The 12995-nt window shown below is 45.6% G+C and overlaps 1 protein-coding gene across 1 annotated transcript in view; it reads right to left on the minus strand.

The window, feature by feature from the left end:
- LOC147422292 (putative UDP-3-O-acyl-N-acetylglucosamine deacetylase 1, mitochondrial) overlaps positions 1-12995 on the minus strand; it is a 41878-nt gene that overhangs the window by 3539 nt on the left and 25344 nt on the right. The window contains exon 3 of the mRNA XM_086503210.1: positions 3528-3734. Within this exon, the coding sequence (XP_086359336.1) occupies positions 3528-3734 (207 nt within the window). The remainder of the gene's footprint in view (positions 1-3527; positions 3735-12995) is intronic.

Here is a 12995-nt window from a genome sequence, read left to right on the forward strand (position 1 = left end):
TAGTTGAGGCATCATATACATATACTTATTATTTTTAAGTGACTTTTGTTGGAAAGTAGGTAGGGCAAATTGAGTCAGTTTGTATATAAGCAAACCTAGACTAGCACTAATTGGCAGAAGAGGCAGCAGGAGCTCCACGCTCAACAGGCACCTTCTCAGCAGAAACCCCCCCGGGAGACCTAGCGTTTCTGGAGCAGAGCCATCACCCTAGCGTTTTCATCACAGATCAGCCAGCGATTTGCTTTTGCAGATTCCGGCGACCGCAGAACCTTAGAGCAGCCTAGCGTTTTGCATTTTGCAGAGCAACTGGCGACAGCAGCAGAAATTCAGCCCTGGCGTTTTTGGTTGCAGATCAACCGCGGCGTTTTGCAGCTTCACCGCGACGGAACAGCAAGGAACATCAGCGTTTTCAGTTTTCAGCAGTTAGCACCCACAGATAAAGTCCTGAACCTCGCAGATCTCACCTTCCCGCAACAGTTCCTCGCCGCACGGTTAGTTTCCGCCAGGTTTACAGTTTCAGCCCGGAAAACGCAGATTTCAGCATCTGCGTTTTCAGTGCATCGTCGTCATCGACATCGTCACCGACATAGAGTCAGAATTCAGCAGATAGAAGATTAGCAGATTTCAATCCATAGCGATTTTGGACAACAGTAGAAAGATTGCAGATTTCAGCCCTTAGGTCGACTTCGTCATCACCGTCGTCATCGTCGACATAGCCTAGACTTGCATCAGTCTCATGCATACCGTTTATACCAGATTGTGCAATCATAAGTAGACCACTCTCGCCGACGAGAGTGGAGCCTTCGGAGGAGGATTTTACAACGTCTCTGGTGTCGTATCTCTCTATCTCTCAGTCTCATACACTTGCACACACAGTGTCCATTCACTTTGTTTGTGATCATAGCATTCTCTCATTAAGAACGGAAGGCTCTCCCTTCCATAAGAACTAAAAGGAACCTTGAGCACAGTTCGGAGCACTCATCTTGAGCAAAGCGCAAACATTCATTCCACTGCACCTAACATAGAAGCTGTGAGGTGGTGAGGGAGCATGGGTATGATAAAAGCTCTGAGACGGAAAAGTACTTTGCATACCTTGCATAGGAGGGGCTGTCAGAAAAGGTGGCATATGGTGTGGATGGCCACAGGGAGAAACCATGTTGGATGCAGATGCTGGCTCTTGTTGAAGAGTAGGACCAAGACTTTGCTGTATTTGTCCCAATCCCTTGAGGTAGTAGCAGTCCTTGTTCTCATGTCCAGACTTTTCACAAAAGTGGCAGTACACCCGAAGGGGGCATTCATGTGGAGGGTGTCCTGGAGACCGACATGAGCTGTCTGAGAGAGAAGGACCTCTCCTCTTGAAGAGCTTGCTGTACCTTAAGGGCTTCCAGTTCCCTGCGTAAAGAAGTTAAAGGATCAGAAGGACTTTCCAAAAACAATGAGGGGGTCTCTACCTGAGGAGAGTTGGTGAACAGCTTCCTAGCTCCCTCTATCCTAGTAGCAGCCGCAACAAACTCCTCCAGAGTGGCGTCAAGTTGGAGACTCTCTCGGAGTTTTTGCTGAGAAGTTTTAGGAAGAGCCTTCTCCACCCACTTCTTAACCATAAACTCCCCTGGTTGCTAAGGAAGCTTGGCAACCGGAGACTTGGTTTTAGTCATGAGTTCTGCAAAAGTCTCCTCTGGCTGGAGCACCATATTGGCCAACTCATCCAAAACCTTTTCTTGGTAGTCACCTGGCATGAATGCTGCACAAAACTGTTGTCTTAAAGCTGCCCAAGTTGCAAAATGGTTCTCTGCAAACTGACTGTACCATTTATCTGCTAAGCCATCCAAGGTAGATGGAAAGAGTACCAAATAAGCATCTTCCCTATTAAGACCACGACCTCTACAGAGAGATACAAACCTCCTTGCATGGTCGTCTGCATCTTCTGAGGAGAGTCCCTTGAAGGTAGGGAACTTGATATTTACCTTGGCCAAAACACTGGTCAACGCCTCCATGGCCTCTTGCTCAAGAGCTCGTTGCTCAATAGCTTACTGTAACAAAATAGGAGACACCTGTACTGGGGAAGGTGACCTGGAAGATGTGGAACCGGATGGAGGAATGGGTGATGCCATATGTGGAGGTATGGGTGATGAGGTTGATGGACTTCTACTAGGTACCAAGGGTCGTCTTCTGTTGTAGTACTTCAGAGGACTCAGTAGTGCGCTTTGACGCTCTAATGACCACCTTGTATGTGTCATGCAGCGACCACAAACCCAACCAAGCTTTGGGCAAGAAGACCTTTAACTGGCTGAACGCAAGTCTAGACTCTACTAGACCAGGGCAAGTGACTGACCACCAGGCTAGACCAGGGACGAGGAGGGACTAGACCAGGGATGAGGAAGGACTAGACCAGGGACGAGGAAGGCCTAGACGAGGACGAGAGCTGGTTGGACCAGGGCGAGAGAGGACCAGACCAGCAGGCTGCACAGTGCAAGGCAAAGTAGGCGAAGCTAGGTAAAAACCAGCTAGCTCCTCGATTTGTACCTCAACAGAGAGTGAGACTTCAGTTGAGGTCCCACCGGGAGTGCCAAAAATGAGAGCACCTCTAGCGCGGAAAATGTGTCGTGCTCTCTACAATGGGTGCTCCTCAGTGCAAAGTGCGTGACAATCTCACTCAAAACAGACGGAAAACAAAGGAAACAATAGATAATAATTGATCCCACAGAGGCACAACAGCAGACCAAAACATATGACTCGACTATCTCAAAGAATCGGTACAGACTCACGCGTGGCAACACACTTAGCTCCAGCCCAGAACTCACGGGTACAATGGGGGTGTCGAGGCTCAGATGTGGAGGGATGGTGTAGACGTGCTGTGTATAGACTCGCTCCTCTAGACGACACTGGACCATATATGAAGACGAAGATGACAATCCTGACCCAACAGCTACTACTCACATGTACCACCATAAAGAGCCACCAACGGCTCATAAATGTCAGCCATCTAAGTCTATCTCCAGACTGAGTGGAGGTGATGACCTAGCCACAATGTCCACTAGGCCACCATCTGTATCCCTACCACGTGTCACTGCCCAGCCGAAAGAGTCCGTCCAGTGTGAACCAGACCAAACCAACTGTACTAATTGTGTGTCCTGTGAAAGTGACACTGTAGCCTGCTACAAGAGCCTACTCAAAGGGATACCACATGTGCTTCTAAGTCCTTGCAATCACCCACCCAAAGATACCAATTTCTCTGTAAGCCCTACAACCATCAATGAACAAAGCAATGAGCAAGAGGAGATCTCACAAACAGGAATAAAAGAATCAGTGAGAGACAGAGAGAGAGAGAGAGAGAGAGAGAGAGAGAGAGAGAGAGAGAGGTGTGTGGGCAGGGCGGGATGAGACCTTAGCAAATAGGAATCAGTGACACAGTTAAATATATTCATTTGGAAATAAGCAAAAAAGGCATTAATTATCTTCTTCGACTTAAATCTCTGTCAGGCATAAAAGCTTCCAAAGCTGACAAGAATATCATTTTAAAAGTATACCTCCTTAAACTCTATACCATAAGTGATTCTCAGGTCTGGTGATGGGAATGCAGCAATGAAAGAATCTGCTTTTGTGACATGAATGGGGTTCATCAAAGAGAAAGTAGTGTGTTCAACTTTGTTTCCCTCCTTGTCCAATGCAAATTCAAGACCTGCTGCATGTATTGCCTCCACCCACAATCTTGCAGAGCCATCAAGAATTGGAACCTGGTAATAAAATCCAGTTTGGCATATCTTAACATACAAAATCGTGTTCCAAAATCAACATGCTGACGAATCAGGTAACAAATAACCAAAAGGGGGAAAAAATCAACATGCTGACAAATCAAGTAACAAAAACCAAATGGGGGAATAAAAAAGAACTAGCATTTTCAATCTCTCAAAAAGAGCACAATATCTACCCACAACCATTGAGTGAAGCTACCTCTCTCTGCTCATCGTTCATTTCCAAGAGTGCACTATCTTTTTCTCATTTTTGCGAGTGCCTCTTCACACGTGACCTTTCGTTGCACCTCCTTGCAAGTGCCTCTTCACGCATGAATTTTCATCACACCTCTTCGCGAGTACCTCTTCACACGTTGTTGGGCAAACAAAATATGGGGTACCTCTATTAAAGTTTATAGCGTCTCAAGTGAATGGCCCAATGTGATCCCAATATTTATTTTGGCTTTAGGTATTTATTTTACCTATTTGTCAACTCTTGGGTAGGGAAATTTGCTAAGGTGAGTATATAAGCACACCTAGCCCCCATTGTATTCTCATCAATTCATTGCCAAGGTTGGTTGGATTTTACGTTGCAAGGTAAACACAAGCATGTACCTTGTTGTGTTGCTGCGGGTTCTCCCCTACGTGCCCACTTGCTCCCGCCTGCTAGGGTTGTTACAATTGCCAGCTGCTCAGCCAACTTCGTTAGTCACTACCCTGCAACCATTGCCTCCCTTGCAAGCATGGTTGTTGTTGCAGTGGCTAGTGCTTACCTTCACAACTTCACGGCCGACGGAATTTCGTGTCGGCATTACATACTCTAGTGGTCTCAACTTGCTTCTCGGCAAGGCTGCCCTTGAGATGATACCGAAGATCCAGATGCATATCAAACCCCGCCTATATCAAAGGTTACATTAAGTCGGGACAACACATTGTTGCCCGGTTCTCTCAGAACAGGGAAAGTATCCAAGGTGAAGGATGACCTAATATTTGAGAAGGTACATGTGATGATTAAGACAGAGTTGAAGTTATGAGGGGAGACATTGAGAAAGAAATGTATGCAGCTATGGAGAATTATAGAAATGCTATGTATGCATATATGAGGAAAGAGATGGACAAAGAGATGCTCGGTAAGCGTGATGAGATGTATATGGCACTGAAAGGGGTGATGCAAGCTATTGTGAGGGTAGAGGTGTAGGTAATGGAAGCTGTGATGCAAAAAAGGTTAGATGATACTATTGTTTTGTGAGTGAGTCCTAGAAATCAAATATGGAAAAACGCAAAGTGCAAAAGACACATTGATTGAAGAACTTAAGGGAGAACTGGTAGCTTCTAGGAGTAAAAGTATTCTTGGAAAGGAGGGAGAAATTCGGCCCTCAATGATTAAGGAGCTCGAGAAGATCAAAGAACAAGTGAAAACCCTCCGGGAAGAGGAAGAGCAGAAGTCGGGAACAACCACTTCATGGGCCGATGTCCTCACCAAAATGCGAAAGAAGGTTGCTGAAGCTGAAGAGTAAGTTGCAAAGAAGTGGAAACCCAAGATGGCTGATGTCACCAGCGTGTGACTACTATCTATCCTTTTTGTTGATTTCTTTCTTATTATCTATTTACTTTCACTTTTTGGAAACACCCCTCGGGAAATCTAACTGCCCTGCATTGCATAGCTAGTGTGGAACTGTCCAGAGGGAGTCCAGGCCTGAGGGCAAGAGAGCACTAAGGTTGGACAAGGACTATGGTTAGCCAAAGTAGGGTCATTGACTAGCCAAAGTGGAATCCTTTGCTACAGAGGCTACATTTCAGTTCTGGATGTGGCCGCAGTGTACAAAGAGGGTCGGATGACCTAGAAAGATACAATGGCAGCATCTCCTAAAATTTAGGGAACTGCTATTTTGGGACCTGAAAATGTGTTGGCGTCATTACCTCCGGAATGACAAGGGAACATTTTCTTACTCTGCCGTGAAGTCAGCTGGGCAACCGGTTGGGAGATTTTTAGGCGGCAACCCCGAAACGGGAAAATGCTTGTAAATGTGCCAAGTGGCACATTCTGGTGCAGTTTCCAATGCAAGAAGGAAGTGGCGCTGAATTTTAAGCTGGGAGAGGCTCATTTTCAGAATTTGTCACAGGTTAAGAGCTATGGAGTGCTTGCTTTCCCTCTTATGCACAGTGCGGTGCCAGGAGTGATGCCCTCACGCTACGCACTGCCCTCTCTCTCCCCTTTGGCAGTATGTTATGCCCCTCTAGTGGGCTCTTCATTTGACCAATGTACAGTTGTGTGGGTTCATGCGCGATTGCCGAGGCAAGAGCCTCTTGCACAGGTATTGGATTAGCTAGCGGCTAATCCCCCGCAAGTACAGGTGAATTCGGAGAGGTTTCACGCCAGAAATCTCGTCCGATTCAAAGGGCAAGTAGCCCTACAGGTGCGGGAGCTCGAGGACTTGCTACGGATGCGACCGGCACGCGAAACGGAGCCCGAAACAGTGAATTACAGCCTGCTGTGTATTTTTGCAGGTTTAGGGTTTTGGCCCTAAACGGACCCTAATAGCCCCAGGAGGTTCGGGGACGCAAGGGGACCGCCGTACAGGTGATCTGGCGCATTTTCAGGGCTGAAAACAGAGAATTCAGCGTGCTGCAGATTCTCGCCAGGTTTTGCAAAGTGCCCGTATGCGTCGGGAAAGTCATTCAATGCGTGGGAATACTGACTGTGAAGGGTTCTAGTACAGTTATGCTGCCGAAATCGAGCTGGAACAGTGGAAATTCAGCCGAGTTTGTGCGGGGCAGCTTGTAGGGAACCACAACGTTTATTCCCTCTTTAGAACAATAAAGAAATACCGAAAGGGGCGCCTAAGTTAGGGGCCAATCTGGTGTCCGTCTACTCATACAAGTGCAATCTAGCAGCCTGTATCCCTCTCCCCTTTGTTGTGTCTTGAAAGTACAGGTAAAATAGACGACTAATAATGGGTGAAAGCTAAATCAAGGTTTAAAGTAAAGTCTACCGCCCTTTTTGGATTGAACAGGCCGGTTTCATGGTTCCATCAACGGGATTAAATCACTTTTTCCCATAGAAGTGAGCCTTGGTCAGTTTTGGGCTTGAAGACACAGGGGATCATAGACCAGACACAGGGAATTGCAATTATGGCTGACAGACCAGACAGATGATGTGACTGAAGAGGTTTCCTCTTCACAGGGTCAACAGACACATGAAGTGGGTGAGTCCTCAAGACCACCACAGACAGATGACGATATATTCAGGACCCAGTTGGCTACTGTTGTGGCTATGTTCACACAAGTAATGCAGAACCCGAGGTTTTTAGCCTTTCTGCAACCTCCTGTTCCGTCTCAGCAAGTTGGGTCACTGGATCATATTCAAAAGCCTGTTAAGGCTCGAGCACAGGTGATTCATACCGCACAGTCAATGGAAACACATGTACACTTGACGGAGAACATGCAGTCTCCACAACCTGTGCCTAAGGTGCAAGAACAGGTGGCTGAGATGCCAGTCTTTCAAGCTGTACCAGTTCAGCCCGCCACCTTTCAGCAGCCTATAGCTGGTTCTAATGGGCAGGGAAGCAACCTACAGGCTATGCAACAGGTCTTCCCACCACCTTCAGTACACCCTGGCTATTTTGGAGGTGGATCGGTATTCCAGAGCATGGCTGGTCATGCACCTGGAAATCAGTTTTACACGCCAGGAACAGTGTTCAGGGGTGCTCAAACGATGATGCCTAACCCCATGTACAGTGTCATGGGTATGCAACCAGGATTTCAAAGCACTCAGGGCCAATTTGGGATGCCACAAGCAAATTTTGGTATGGCTGGAATTACAAATCAGCAGCCAAATATGGCGTTTCCAAGTCAAGTTAATAGCGGCCAAGGAACACAGATGAACCATAATAGTGTTCCCATGTTTCAGTCACTTCCATATGACAATTTAACGCCGCTGGAGAGGCCAACTCCGTACAAAGAAGGTGGCAAAGGTGTGTCTTTCACGACCTTTACAGGGTTTGATGACAGGAAGAAGGCTCTCTCATTCCTCCAGCAGTTTGACAAGGCCTATGCAAGGGGAAACTTTACAGAGGCTTCAAAGGTCCGCAAGGCAGCCACTTTCTTGACAGGGAATGCGGAACAATGGTGGACAACTTTATTGCTTCAAGGGCAAGCTCCGTCCACATGGATTTACTTTAAGCAGATTTTTGCAGCAGCATGGTTATCTGATGACTTTGAAGCAGATGTCATGACAGAATGGCATCAGCTTAATGCTGCCACTTGCAGAAATCTGGATGATTACAATCGAAAGTTTTGGAAAGCTCTACTTCCAGTAACTTCCTATAGGTTTGTGCCATTGACAGAACAGATTGAAAAATACTGTTGTGGCCTACCCAAAGGATTGAGAAAATACTGCACAAAGACAAAAGTCACTACTTTGACGCAGCTCATCGAGGTAGCAAACACTGGCAATGGTTTGCTCAAGGGAGAAGATTGTGAATTTAACACTGGCGTCAAGGCAGGATCAGGCAAGAAAAATTCAGCCAAGAAGCACGTTCCCAATGAGGCTCCTAAAGGGACTCAGGAGTTGGCCAACACAGGGAAAGGCAAAGCTTCGACTGAATCAGAAAAGGGACCAGCGAAGAAATGGAAAAGACGTTTTCCTCGCAAGTCAGAAGAGCAAAAGAAGGTCCTGAGGACAGAGAACAAATGCTTTATATGTGAGCAGCCTGGCCACATTGCTTACAATTGTCCTACAAAGAAAAGGCCAGCTGATTCTGAAGACAAGGAGGACAGGAAAGGAAAGAAGCCCATGGCTGGTCTAGTGCCAGATATGGTGGGCGGCAAGCCAAATTCAGATGCAAGTGAGCTTTGCAGAGCATGGGGAAAGATCAGGGATCAAACAGTGCTTATCTTCTTTGATCCAGGTGCTAAAGCCAACTTTATTTCCCCAGAATTGGCTTCAAAGTTGGGAATCAGACCTGAAGAGATGAGGTATACAGCAGAGGCAGGTTTGGCATGTCCTGGCCATACAGAGACTGTGACACCCATCATTGGAAAGTTGCGTCTACATATCCAGTCCTATGTAGATGCTAAAGAATTTTACATCATGCCACTGGATGGATGTGATGTGTTGTTAGGTATTCCTTGGTTGTTTCGTGTACAGGGAATCCTGGATGCCTACAACAAAAAGATCACTGTACAGAGCAGGGGAAAGACTCACATTCTGGATGTAAAGCTTAAAGGGGAGTCTATTCCTACTGTATCAGCTTCTGCTATTACTTCTGTAATGAAAAAGCATCTTTCTGCGTACTTGGTTTTTGCACGTGAAGTGTCAGATTGTGATGAATCAAATTTATCTGTGCTAGATAAAGAAAGGTCAATGTTTTTACAACAGTATAGTGACTGCTTTTTCGATTCATTACCGTCTCAATTACCGCCAGAAAGACCCGAGGACCATGCGATAGATTTGGTGCCAGGCAGTAGCCCACCAAATAAGCCTCCGTACAGGGTTAGTGCGGCTCAACAGAAAGAGATAATGGGCCAAGTACAGGAGTTGTTAGAAAAGGGGCTGATTCAGCCCAGTTCATCTCCATTCTGCTCTCCAGTGTTGTTGGTGCAGAAAAAGGATGGCTCATGGCGTATGTGCATCGACTACCGTGCACTGAACAAGAATACCATCAAGAATAGGTTCCCTATACCTAGAATTGATGATATTATGGACAAATTAGAAGGAGCAGCTATGTTTAGCAGGATAGATCTAAAGAGTGGGTACCATCAGATCCGCATTAGATCAGAGGATGTGCACAAGACTGCTTTTAGAACAACGTTTGGCCTTTACGAATTTTTAGTGATGCCCTTTGGTCTCACAAATGCTCCTGCTACGTTCAATAGGATGATGGACAAAATTTTCCGTCCACACCAGCAGTTTGTTGGTACATTCTTTGATGACATGATAGTCTACTCAAAGAATGAAGAGGAGCATAGGCATCACTTGGCCATTGTGTTCAATGAGCTACGCAGTCATAGGTTGCTCATCAATGCAAAGAAAAGTGAGTTTTTTCTGGAAGAGATTCACTTTCTGGGACACATTGTCTCAAAGGATGGTGTCAGAATGGATCCTGCAAAAGTTGAAGCGATCAAGTCATGGCCAAATTTGAAGACGGTGCATGATGTCCGAAGCTTCTTGGGACTATGCTCCTATTACAGAAGGTTTATCCGAAATTTCGCTGAGATTGCTTCACCTTTACATGCTCTTCAAAAGAAGGCAGTCACCTTTAGATGGACACAAAAAGAGATTTCAGCCTTTAATCTCTTAAAAGAAAAGATGACTTCAGATCCAGTCATTGTGTTGCCAGATCTTAGGAAGTCATTTGTGGTCCAGTGTGATGCCTGCGGTAGTAGCATTGGTGCAGTGCTAATGCAAGATGGCAGGGTAGTAGCCTATGAGAGCAGAATTTTGCAAGGGCCAGAGATGACCATGCAGGTCTATGAGAAAGAGTTACTGGCTGTGATTCATGCGCTCTTAAGTTGGAAACACTACCTGCTCGGTGCAGATTTCGTTGTCCAAACGGACCATCAGACCTTGCGATACTTCTTGACACAAACAAAGTTATCTGAGAAGCATATGCGATGGGCAAATATTTTGTCCATGTTCCATTTTCAGATTGTGCATGTGGAAGGCAAGAAGAACGTTGTGGCTGATGCCTTGTCAAGGAAGCCACAAATTTCAGCTGTGTCGATTCCTTATCATCATGAACTTGATGATATGAGAGAACAATATGCAAATGATGAAGATTTTGCAAGGGTCTTCGAGCAACTAATGGATGGACAACGTCATGAACACTATCTTCTTAAAGACGGGTTCATGATGATGCATGGCAAATTGTGTGTCACAAAGCCATTGCGACGCAAAGTTATGGAAGAGAGTCATGTCCCACCGTATGCAGGGCATCGTGGTATCGATGCTATAGTTAAAGCGGTTGAGACATTCTTCTATTGGCCTACATTGAGAAGGGATGTGGATGCCTTTGTGCGAGAATGCCTAATTTGCCAGAAGGTCAAGTTTGACAGGCAAAAGGCACCAGGATTATTGCAGCCACTACCTATTCCAGATAAACCATGGGAAAGTATTGCTATGGATTTTATCTTTGATCTTCCGAGAACGCAGACAGGAAACGATGGTATTTGGACCATTATTTGCAGATTTAGCAAGCAGGCTCATTTTATTCCTGTCAGGAAGAAGATAAAACCAGATCAGATGGCACGCTTGTTTATGAGCAATATTTTCAAGTATCATGGCATGCCACAGTCGATTGTTAGCGACCGTGATCCACGCATGACAAGTTTGTTCTGGAGAGGCTTGTTAGAGAATATGGGCACAATGCTCAAATTCTCTTCGGTATTTCATCCTCAAACACATGGGCAGTCAGAAGAGGCAAATTCTACTGTCCTAGATCTGCTGAAGTGTTATGTGTCAGAGCATAAAGGAAAGTGGGAGCAGTATTTGCCATTGGTGGAGTATGCATACAATAATACAGTGCATTCATCAACTGGCAAGGCACCTTTTGAGATAGTTGAAGGTGGCAAGAAAGTTCCTCCCATACTGCATACAAAGGACAAGATATTTGAAGCAGATAAGTATGTTCTGGACATGGATAAAATGCACAAGAAGGTCAAAGTGGCCTTGGAAAAGACTCAGGCAAAGCAAAAGAAAGCAGCCGATTGTCACCGTCGTGAAGTGGTATATTCACTTGGTGATTGGGTGCTTTTACGCTTTGAAAAGGCAAGGTTAAAGAAGATGAAGGGCAAGGAAAGACTGTTTCCAAAGCTCAGCATGCGTTACTATGGGCCTTTTCAAGTATGCGACATAATCAGTGATGTTGCATATAGGCTGAAATTGCCTGACAGTTGGAAGATTCACAATGCGTTTCATGTGAGTCTTCTCAGACCCTATGTGGGTGATGTGCCAGAAGATATGCCAGCTCAAGATCAGCCGGAAGTCGAGGAACTTGACGAGATCTTGGTCCCTGAACAGATTTTGGCACACAAAGAAAGGAAAGTGAAAGGCAAGGTTGATAGGCGTTACTTAGTAAAGTTCAGAAACTATCCACCAATGGATGCTAAGTGGATGGAAGAAGGTGAACTTGCAGAATCACCAACTGTGTTATCACTTTACCTTGAAGCCTTCGATTTGCAACCTACCTTGACCCCATGAGTTTCAGAGCTACATGGATTGTCAGTGTGACAATGGCTTCTGAAACAAATGATGTACATGGTATTTAAAGTGAGCTCAAATGAAATACCTGTTACATGAATGTTAGACCTGTACAGATTGTCAGTTTGGCAATTGCTCTTATGGAAAAACCAAAAGTTTGGTTAGTGCTATAGAAGTGAGTATTTCTTGTCAGTTTGTCAAGGATACAGTGATTGCTTCTATTAAAGAGTACATGTGTAACTGCATTCTTAAACTGTCGGTTTGGGTATGCTCGAAAGTGTTACGGGATCCAACGTGTACTATAAGACAGTGGCAAAATGTGCAGCTACCATTTCGTCATTGGAAAGTTAGTGACTCAAAGCAATGGCAGAGTGCGCAGCTACCACTATGTCATTGGGACAGGTTTCACACGCAGGCAATATATGAGTCGACGAGGTGTTGAATACACCAGGGTTGACAATGAGCATGTATGTGTCGTACATGTGTCGACAGGTGTTGAATACATCAATGTTGACTAGGAGCTTGTACGACATAGATGCAAACGAGGACGTTTGAGATTTCAAGAGGGGGGTATGTCACCAGCGTGTGACTACTATCTATCCTTTTTGTTGATTTCTTTCTTATTATCTATTTACTTTCACTTTTTGGAAACACCCCTCGGGAAATCTAACTACCCTGCATTGCATAGCTAGTGTGGAACTGTCCAGAGGGAGTCTAGGCCTGAGGGCAAGAGAGCACTAAGGTTGGACAAGGACTATGGTTAGCCAAAGTGGGGTCATTGACTAGCCAAAGTGGAATCCTTTGCTACAGAGGCTACATTTCAGTTCTGGATGTGGCCGCAGTGTACAAAGAGGGTCGGATGACCTAGAAAGATACAATGGCAGCATCTCCTAAAATTTAGGGAACTGCTATTTTGGGACCTAAAAATGTGTTGGCGTCATTACCTCCGGAATGACAAGGGGAACATTTTCTTACTCTGCCGTGAAGTCAGCTGGGCAACCGGTTGGGAGATTTTTAGGCGGCAACCCCGAAACGGGAAAATGCTTGTAAATGTGCCAAGTGGC

This window comes from Adiantum capillus-veneris, chromosome 27 (genome assembly GCF_014529385.1).
Source record: "Adiantum capillus-veneris isolate H3 chromosome 27, ASM1452938v2, whole genome shotgun sequence".
NCBI classification, from domain to species: Eukaryota; Viridiplantae; Streptophyta; class Polypodiopsida; order Polypodiales; family Pteridaceae; genus Adiantum; species Adiantum capillus-veneris.